This window comes from Micromys minutus (assembly GCF_963924665.1).
Source record: "Micromys minutus genome assembly, chromosome: 14".
Classification (NCBI taxonomy): Eukaryota; Metazoa; Chordata; class Mammalia; order Rodentia; family Muridae; genus Micromys; species Micromys minutus.
Genome location: NC_137983.1, coordinates 55,482,790 through 55,493,790, shown reverse-complemented (window position 1 = coordinate 55,493,790; position 11,001 = coordinate 55,482,790). Strand labels below are relative to the sequence as shown.

Genomic DNA, 11,001 nt, shown 5'->3' with positions numbered 1-11,001 from the left:
AGAAAATCAACTCAAACCGAACCGAGAGCAAAGAAAACCTCCAAACGTTAAAACACAGTGTATAAAATGGTGTGAGAAACTGAGTCACTTGCAGCCTCTTAGTCGGTAAAAAGCTGCGTCTGTGTCCATGTTGGGGATCGGGCCCATCTTTTTGAGTGTTACCCACAGGCCTTGCGGGAAGTCCAAGGGTAGAGCACCCGGGGTGGGTTCAGTTCCCGGGCTGCAGCAGGTGAGCAACTCGGGTAGGTCGCTGTTGCCTAGCTCTGCGCTGTGCGCACACAGGCCTGGCTGCGCTTAGTCCTCCCGGGTGGAGTTGTCCTCGAGCGTGGGGAGGCTGCCCAGGCCCAGCCCCGTGGAGTTCTGCGCCGCCGAGGCCGTGAGCACTGTGTGGAGGAGGATGAGGACGAGAACACACAGCTTCAGTCGGCCGGGGCACAGTCTAGTGGCCGAGGACACTGTGAGAGATGTCCTGGGGCAGGAGTCTCTTCTGTCCAGGGTCCCTTTGGGTCTGGGTGCGGATTGCTCCTCGCTCCTGATGTCACAGCATTCGGGTTCATCATTGGTTAGGAAGGTTTCGTAGAGCCCTGGGGGAGAAGAGCAGGGAGGTTAGAGGCCAAGAATGCTAAGGGACTGGGAAGGTTGCAGGGGGCAGCCTTATCCCAGCGGTCCTTCAGGAGGATTGTAAATATTTATGGTGAAGTGTACTCTGAGTTTCTGTGTGCCCTGGGATGTGCCTAGACAACCAGAGCTTCCGGTTCCAGATTCAACCCTTAACAGGAATGAAGTCACTAACCTAACCATACCCTATAGCACCACCAAGGCTTGCTTAGGGCAAGGGACAAAAGGTCAGAGCCCTGGAACTCTTGCTTGTCCAGAGTTCCCCATGAACCTCATCCTGTCTGTGACCCTAAAAGAATAGGAGGGCTCTCTCCGCATTTAACCAGTAGCAAGTCCTCATTTACCACACTATGGGTAATCCCAGGAATGAGCTTTAATGAGTCCCTGTAGATCCTCACACAACGAAGCACTTTCTGCTTCTGCTTTGAAGCAATTCCCATCTCCCCTGCAAGCCCCTTCCCTCTCCCCTTCCCTTTCCCCCTCCCTCTCTCCTCTCTCCTCCCTCTCTCCCTCTCTCCCCTTTTTCTTCTCTCTCTTCTCTCCTTCCTCTTATTTTTCTCTTCTAGCTGAGGCCTGCTTTTTTTCTCTCCTTTCCTTGAAAATACACATCACTTTAAAAAAAAAAAAAAAAAAAAAAAAAAAAAAAAAAAAAAAACGGATGCATGGGAACTTTGAAACTGTCAAAGTGACTGAGTAAAAAATGATAATCTCTCTCCTTTGTGTCTGGCTGTAGTTTGGATACTATGAGAAGTAGCCGTGTAAGCTGCCTGGCGGCTGGTGCTGTAGTTTCTGGCGGCCAGTGCTGTGACTGTTGCTTCCGTTTTATTTACTGACTATTTTCATGGGCCTTAGAATGAACACTCATTACAACACCCCTGTGTTGGAAAATCTTATTGACAGGAGAAGGGTCACAATAATCAAGTGACATTTTTTCATGCAAAGTTACGGAAATAGATTGATAATTTCGGCCAACGTTAACAACAGTGGTTAGCCGTGGTACATCACCACTGTATACCCACATCCAAACACCTTTCCCGTCTCTCACAGCTCAAAGCCCTATAGTCCTGGCTCTTACGGAGCACTCCATGGGGCCACGCTGCCCTTTCTTCTTTTGACTTCCTCAATGTCTGCCTTTATCTCGTGTATCCCTCCAGAGTGGATGCGAGGAAGCTCCTCGTGTGAGGTCATGCTTCCAGTGCCTTGCTCTTCAGCACAGCAACTTTTTTCTTTCAATCATAGTTGCCCATTTTCCTGTCAATTCCGAACCCAACCATCAACTTCAAAGCATGAACTGAACATTTTCACCTTTACATTCCCAATATATATAAGACTACCTAGACAAAATATGCAGTTCTTGAGGACTTATCGCATAAGAGACTAAACACATCTATTCATTTAACTACAAAGAAGCTTTTCAATAGAATTTGCTTCAATATGTTTATAGTGATGCTTACAATAGTCATTTCTTCTTAGGCATTCAAAGGTAAACTTCACCTTCGCCTAGGAAGAATATGGAAAAAAAAACTGAATTAATGAGATCTGTAACTCCGACATTTTTATTGTATATTTTCTTTCATATATCTCAGTGATAGAGCGGTCATTTATTAAAGTACATATTTACAGTACTGTGTGCTACAATCAAAGGCTGTGATAGATATACAAATGAGACCCCCAAAGATCCTTTGATCATTTTTAAAAGCTAAGAACTGAAATAGTTTTTCACAAGGTCATGAAAATAAGAATCTCTTCTTACTGGAAAAAGTCACTCAGAGGTTGGATTCTAATTTAAACTAAAACCACTTGAGACAGAACAGTACAATTGATGTGGGCCAATGGCCCTTGTGTGGGACCGCTGCCCCAGCTCCCACAGTCTCCTTCTCCCTCTTTATCTTGAGAGTTTTCACTGGGAGACATGTACACATGCTGGAGTTTAAATTATCCCTCCAGACATTTTAGGAAGGAGAAAAAGAAAATTTCTGAAGCATAAGCCCCAAGTGCTTCCTTGTCAAGGGTAATGTTGAAACTTTCTTCAGCCCCAGCTCTGGAAGGAACAGTGGACTCTAACCATTTGCTCCTACAGTGCTTCGCTTTCCCTAGAGTCAGTGTCTCTTCATCACCCCCACAGCTGAGCTCCAGACAGACAGCTTCATCCACAGCAGGTGCACACCAGCTCATCCTAAGGAAGAAGTCACTGCGCTCATTGCCCCAGAGGTTCCCTGACTGTGTCCTAACAACCACTCTGGAAAATTAAGAAATGTATCTTGCTGTTCATTTTAGAAAAAAAAGCAAATGTATTAATAATACGTTCATTAATAAATATAGTTAATAAATGCAATTATATTAATAAAAAGAATAGCAATTGCATGTATTTCTGGAGTACCAGGTAGTGTTTCAATATGTGTCTGCATCACCAGGCTTGGATTAGATTAAACATGGACAGTCCTAGTTTTATCTTCTCTCCATGGGAAGATGTTTAAAGCCCTGTCTTTCTCTTTGCTGTTGCTGGTGGCCACACCATACACTATCACATTAGGACATACTCATGTTTGTTATTTGGCACCCCCTGCATTTGGAGAACACCATTCTACTCAAAACTACAAGACCAACTGCGTTAGAGTCACGCTGGAGTGACAATGGGACTGAGTTTGCCTTCTGCACCAGGCTTATTTTGTCAGAGTATCATGTCTGTTTCTCTTTACATTGCTGAAATAGCGGGGTTTCCTTAATTTCTTATGGCGGTAGAATGGTATATACATCATCATCATGACACTATCATGACATCATCATAACAGCATCATGACACCATCATGATACCATCAACACTCCAATCACATTATCACAGATACTCGCAACTATTTTTTAATATCTATCATACATTCTCTATCAATTTCTCAGTCGGACACTTGTGCTGATCTGTCTCTCGGCCACTGAGATTGGTAATTAAGTGCACCTGGGCCTAGTGACTCAGTAGATGGCACTGACTGACAGAAGACTCTGCAGTACTGGGGGTGTGCTGGGTGCTAGGATGAATGCTCAGCATGGGTGAGCTTGGACCCCAACAACTGTCCCCCAAATAACATAAGCCCTATCATGTGGTCACTCTAGATATTATCTCAGCACAAGAAGGCCAGACATCTAGATGCACTCTTTAAATGGGTGAGGTTATTTGTGTCCTCTATTAGCTGTGACATTTGAGAGATTTGAATCTAGGAAGAAAGTTCAATTTTTGAGTAGTTTCAAAGACTTTATATTTGTTGTGAGTTCTGATTGTGAAAACTTAGAAAATAGTACCACAAAGAAAAACAAAACAAAGGCAAACTAATCTGACTCTATCATTGCTATCATCATCATCATTATCACATCATTTGTCAGCATCATAGTCACCATCATCATCACCATCATAATTCTAATCACAGCATCACATGACATTATCGCCATGACATCATCATCATCATGACATCATCATCATGACACAATCAGCACCATCATCATTCTAATCACATCATCATCAGCACCATCATCATTCTAATCACATCATCATCAGCACCATCATCATTCTAATCACATCATTGCATGACATCACCATGACATCATCATCATCATGACATCATCAAGACACCATCAGCACCATCATTATTCTAATCACATCCTCATCATGACACCATCATCATGACATCATCATGGTCGTCGTCATCATCATAAAGGGGAAAAATATACTATTGTAGAATTTATATTTTTTATCAAGGTAGATACATATATGGAATTAACATAATTTGGATTTGTAGATTTCATATACAAAACATTTCAATGAGATTATCTTTTGCATTTTCATCCTCCATTTTGTTTGGTAGTAATTGTTTTATATTTGCATGGTCATTATAAGTCGGAGCATGGAGTATTTATGATGCATGTAGTTTCAGGAGCACCAGATTTCACGTATTTATGCTATAGCAGCTGTGATGTCTGCAGGGAGCCAGCAAGACTGTTGTGCAGCTGTGTTCACAGCAGGTGGAGGAGGTACTTCCAGGCTCCGTCCCAGCCAAGTTGCTCCGTAGCTGCTGGGTTCAGCAGTGCGATCTCAGACAGGCTGCCCATGCTGCAGAGAAGTTTCAAGATCTAGTAACTCCTGGCAGCACTAACTGGACTCCAGGTGTTCCCAAAAGCAGCAGTGGTGCCAGGAAAAGTGGTTCAGGAATAAAGAGGCGACAAGAGGAGAGGGACTTGGGGTGTATTTAATCAAAATACTTTATAGTCAGGCAGAAATTCTTACACAAGAAAAATTTTAAAGGAAAAACAAAAGGTTAACAGGGTAGAATTTCTAAACGTCATGGGTCTATTTTCTTGGAGGTAATTATAATACATTCCTATTTTATTTTCTGATTATTAAAGTGTCAAGATAATTTTTTTAATTTGGATAGTTCATGTTTTAAAATGCCTCATGCTGTAACGTTTGACATAGAGTTCAAACTCTTAATTTATCTACATTGCCTCTTTGAGGTTAATGTTTCTGTTTTTCTTTTCTGTCCTTGGTGAGACTCCAGTGTTACATTTATTTTCTTTGTATCACTAAAGATGAACTCTGCCCTTATCACATGTCATTCATTCTTTCGACTAATGAATTGATTTCTGTCCTTGTATTGTTTTAATTTGTTTTATATATTGCAGAGAACACTTTTGTCATCTATGTAAAGTTTTATTTTTATTAAGTTCAGTGGTTTTTCCTCAGTCAGTTTTCTGTGTGTCCGGCAAGTGTCTTGTTGTTTAGTCTCTTTTGTAAGTGTTAGCATTTTATAGTCATGATCAGCATCTGTTTTCTGTCTAGTCAGAATACTATCCACTGAGAAATGTGTAACAGAGGTGCTTCTAACTATTTTTATGTCTACATTTTATGCATATACATTTATAAATATTATAATATGTTGCTTTCCTGTTTATTTTCCCTTTATATCAGCAGGCACAAAAACTCCTCACTTCTGTTTTCCAGGACCACTTACTACTGAACTGGTCCTCTGACATTTCAATCGTAGGTTATGTTTGTTGAGATGCTTGTCTTACAATTTCTGCTCTGGCTCCGGGTACATTTTGTTCACTACGATCATTTCCTTTTTGACACAGCACACAAACTTTTATGTCTGGTTTTTAATTTTCTATCCCCTCCATGTATTTTTCTCTCCGTTGTGTTCTATACCTCAGAGTTTCATAGTGGCTGAAGAATTTGATTTGTTTATATTTATTATCAGACCTGCCGTGCTTTGTTCTCATTCCCTAATACGATTTCTGAGCATTTAATATTTTATTCATTATTCTCTTTTCCCACTATTTGCTGTGCAAATATACTTAAGTACATATTTTTAAAAATTTTAGAGATTCCCACTGTTATTATATGATTAGACCCTGCCTTTAGAAGTTGGGTTAAGGGAACAGTAATTAATGAATGAATTGACGGGGTTCCTTTTATTTTTGAGACAGGATGTGACCATGTAGCCTAGACTGGCCTGGATTACATGATTCTCATGTCTCAGCTGCCATGACAGGTCCATGTGACTGCTCCAAGCTGAAATTTTACTTTTTTTAGCTCTAGGTTAGATATTTCAAATTTATTTATTTCCAATTATTGACATTTTATGAGCCTTCTTTGCGAAATTTTAATGACATTCACATGTCACTTACATGCCATAACTTTCATTAATGACCCAGAGCTGTCTTGGCTGAAATGAATATCAGTAGTGGTGTGGCAGGCACACAAGACACAGCCAGACCCCATCCGTGAGGTCCATCTCTGAGATGACACCCCAGGCTGTCCTCCAGTTTTCACTGTGGATTCCCTGAACTATGGAATCTGCCCTTTTCAGGCATGCATGAGTTTAAAAGTCTCAATTCTAATAATGAACTACTTTGCAGGTTTTGTTATTTCTATAAATGAAATACATGTTTAACTCTTTACTTTAGATTGAGTAGAATTGAGAGAGAGATGGGAGGTTACATTTTGGGGCATGAGCCATACTTGCATTTAAGGGCAATGACTTACTCATTACTCTGACATGCCCCCCTCCTTTTCACCGTTATGAAAACCCTAACTTAGTGTTGCAAAAAATGTTTTTGGAAATTGGTATTTTCACCTTGGCATTCCCTCCTATTTTGTGTTTACTGCAATAGTTACTCTACATTAGTGGGATCTAGGACTTTAAATTGCTCACCAGTTTTTTTTTCTTCTCTAACTGCTTAAGTATTCAAATTGTATGTTTTTCTCACAAACAGTAAAAAGTAAAAGGCTATAGAAATCTGCTAGTTTTCAGGGGTTATTTTATAATCGAGAAATCAAAGCAATGTGATACGAGTTTTAGCTTTACTGTATTGGCCATCTGAAAAGAATCAGATTTTTAGTATTTAAATATTTCTAGTTTTTAATCATATCTTTATAAACAAGGTCAAATTTTAGTGAAGAAGTTATATATTGAAAATGGCCAGTTTACAGGGACAAGACGGGTGGGGGCATCATCTCTAAATGGTCAAAGAGGAGATGGGGCAGGGCATCATCTCTAAATGGTCAAAGAGGAGACAGGGCAGGGCATCATCTCTAAATGGTCAAAGAAGAGATGGGCGGGGCATCATCTCTGAATGGTCAAAGAGGAGATGGGCAGGGCATCATCTCTAAATGCTGAAAGAAAGTGCTTTCACTACACACAGCCATAGGGTTAGTTTTCTTCTAGTTGGTGGAGTGGATAATGCTTGCTCTTATTTCTTTCTATTTTAGTATCCCAAGCCCATATCAAGGTAAAATTGTCTAAAAGGAAAAGTGGTTATTTCTTTAATGAAATAAAGAACCAACGGAAGATTGTATAACTGAATTCCTTGAATGACAAATTATCTGGGTACAGCCAGAAAGTGGAAGAAAAGGCTAGTATGATTTGGCCTTTCAAACTCAGTTTCCATACCTGTGTATTTACAGTCATAGATGGAAACGTTGGAAAACTACCTCACCTGTGTTGAAAGTGGGCACACATTTTCCCAATAACATTCCACAAACAATACAGGGTGACAGCTCTGTATAGCGTTTCTGTAACATTACATATGGTAAGTTCTCTGGGGAAGATTTCAGTTTCAGGGCAGGATAAGAATAGGTTACATGGGAATGTTCTTCTCTTTAAACACAGGGCTTGAGCAGCCACAGATTTTGGGAGTCCTAGACATTCTCCCTGGATAAACTTCCACCAGGAAGAAATAGGATGCACACTCTTCAGAACGCCAGTACGTGGACCCGATTATGCCAGGGCCACAGAGAGCTCACTACACATTAGATGACGGATCACTTGTAAACTGTAAATGATACTCAATTAAATTAAAATCAAAGATCTGCCTTGGAAAGCCAGAAACGTGACACAGAGAATTTACTCATTCATTAAGACTATGGCTAAGCTCAAGAATAAATTGGGCATTTGAAATGTCTTGAGGCTAAGCAGAGACTTTCCTCATCAGTGTTTTCAAGTTTTCCAGCATTTTACCAGAACAGATGACAGTTTGGAGCCAGAAAGGTAAAGTCTAAACAGAAACCAATGTGTGCTGTTAAGAATCACATTTCACATTGTTATTTTCCTCACAGCGATGATTCTTAATTATGAAAAATGCACTCCGAGAAAACAGAAAAAGATTTATTGGACTGAGAGAAAGTACACGCACCAAATATATCCTTTATTTCTTTATCCTACCCAGAATGACTCCTGGGTGAGCTGCCCCGGGGCTGCTTTGATGATATAGAATTGTTGTATACAGGAAAACCACAAAGGTTCCAAAAGAAGTAAGCATCTGTACCAAACCTCAGAGTCTCATGGGCCTCCCGAGTGCGGATGGCTACTCCCATCTGGAATGGCCCCTGTCCTTCCCTGCTCTGTCAAGTGACCCTGTACCCCTTGACCCGGAAGGCCTCCAGTGGAGACGGTGGGAGCCATCAAAGAAGGGAAGGGCAAAATGACGTTTTCTTCCTCTTCCATGGTTGTGACCCAAGGTTCTTGCAGAATGTTTTGCTTTCAGGCAGCCTTGCTCTCGCACATCCGGGGAAGACCGGAAGAGGTTGGCCGTGTCTGAGGATGTTCCAGGTCGTCGCGCTGAGGGCTCTGGACCTCAGCAGTGGGGCATTTACAGCGCCCCTTTCTTAGTAGCCCCAAGGGAAGCCGTCACCCTCCCTAAGCATTGCCTGTTGCGCTCTGTTTCTATTGATTCTCTCATTTTCTCTGGGAAATGGCACGTTTCGCAAATTGTAAATCAGTTTGGCTCACCGAGCTTTCTAAACCGGAATTTCCCCATGACTAGGACTCCGCTAAGGAAATATTCTTGAAAACAGGAAACTGTACGAATGATTCTGCAGCTGCTGTGTCTCAAACGGTGAGCTGTGATGGGAGAGACAGCTTCACTAATGCTTTGATCCATCTGTGCATTTACTGCACAGGCAACATTTCCTGCCTTGCTTTTCGAAAGAAAACCAGACCCTCTGTATAATCGCAGGACACACACAAACCTCCCCTAGGTCTGTACACACTCAGCAACACACAAGGTATTCATAGAAATACCTTGTAAATAAGCTTGGATTTGAGATATTTGCTTTATTGACTAAGAGAAATAATTTTCATAATTTATTTCAGTTCTTGAAATGTTAAACATTTAAATAAATAGTTGAGGCTTTAAGAAGCCAATGCTAAAACTTAAATTGGTTAGACCCTAGCTTGTAAAAAGCTAACTAGGGATCTACTAAAATAAAATGCATGATAGTAGTTTGTAGACCAGGTTTGGACAAAACTCAGTATCAATATTTCAGACTGAGCACTATTTGGGACTAATGTTGCTGCTTGGTGGCAATGTCCAAACAGCCTAGCATGTGTAAGGTCTGGCTTTGATCTCAGTACCACCAAAATAACGAAGAAGAAAATGGAATCAATAAATAAATTAGCCATAAAAAATAAACAGAAAATGAAAAAACCAAACCCTGGAATAACAAGCTATCTTTTTCAGATTTTGATTGACCTGACACCAAGTCATGTTTTTCATTTATTTACAGCACTTATTAATCAATCCATCAATCAATAGTTAATTGTATTGTGTATGAGTGTTTTGCCTGCTTCTGTGCCTATGAGACCACATGTAAACCTGAAGCTCTCCTAAGCCAGAGGGGCATTGGCTCTCCCCTGGAACTGGGCTTACAGACATGGGTGTGGGGCACTATGTGGGTGCTGGGTATTGAACTCAGGTCCTTGGGAGAGCAGCTAGTGCTGGTAACTGATAAGCCACTGAGGTCTGATGTCCAGTAGTTTTAACGTTTACAGTGGTGCTTTCACTTTATGAAAATATTATAAAATCAGAAAGCCATTTCCACAGAGGATTCACAAAACCTGTGGAAGTGTTGAGTGTTTACAGGGAACAAAATAGGTTTGTGGGAAGGAGGACCGATTTCCCAGACGGAGGACTGATTTCCTGGAAAAGGCTCTCACTCGGGCAAACTCCTTCCTTCCTTGGAAACTAAGCTACTCTCTGAGACTGCTGACGGAATGAAGATTTTATTTCAGATCCTGGTAGGTCAGTTGTCACGAGGAACATCTCAGTGGCTTACTCATTCCCTTAGCTACAGCACCAGGAAGAGCAATGACATCATGTGGCCTGTATCCCCGCCTCCCAGATTACCCATCCTTTCAAACAACAAAACAAACTATTCCTGAAAGTTTACACAACTGTGCTTCTCTAGAATGCTCTCTAACAAACAAACAAAAACCCATCAACCCCCACTGCCCCAAACCCTCTGGAAGTTCTATAAAACTAATATATTTGTCTAAGTGCTGATGGAGAGAGAGAGACCTGGGGAGGCTAGAGCAGGAGAGAGAGGGTCATTTACTGAATTAAGAATCAACATCAATGCCAGGTATAAAGGCAAGTTTAGGTAGCCCCAGCACTCTGAGGCAGAGGGAGGAGGATTCCCATAGTGAGTCACTATATAAAAAAAAAAGAAAACAAACGAAGAAGAAAAGATGTGTGTGTGAGGGCAGGGTAGAGTGTGTGAATTAGGAATCAAGAGTAATGTGAAAAAATTAAGAACTGTGTAGAACAGTCATATTTAAGGAACTAAAAACAAGCAAACAAACAGCTGGTTATAACTACGAAATACTAGTTAGAAGTTCAAGTCCACGCAGGAGGAAGCTGCTTTTGAGGCCTGGGGAACCGTAGACTTTCTGAGATCCTGGCAATAACAAACTTAAAACCCCAAAAGATAAATAAGTGCCTAGATATAAGTATTCACACATGTTCACAGAAGCAGTCTACATGCAACAAGAAAGCATAAATGGAACAGTGAATAGTAAGACTTGTGATGAACATGTGCCTGCTACACTTTTTACACATGCT

General features: G+C 41.1%; 1 protein-coding gene across 1 annotated transcript in view; it reads right to left on the bottom strand.

The window, feature by feature from the left end:
- Nucleotides 1-294: 294 nt before the first annotated feature.
- The window catches only part of NALF1 (NALCN channel auxiliary factor 1), a gene marked incomplete at both ends in the record, with an annotated part of 485,935 nt that continues 475,228 nt past the window's right edge, over nt 295-11,001 (bottom strand). Inside the window, one exon of the mRNA XM_080929087.1 lies at nt 295-584. Coding sequence (XP_080785213.1) covers nt 295-584 — 290 coding nt within the window. The remainder of the gene's footprint in view (nt 585-11,001) is intronic.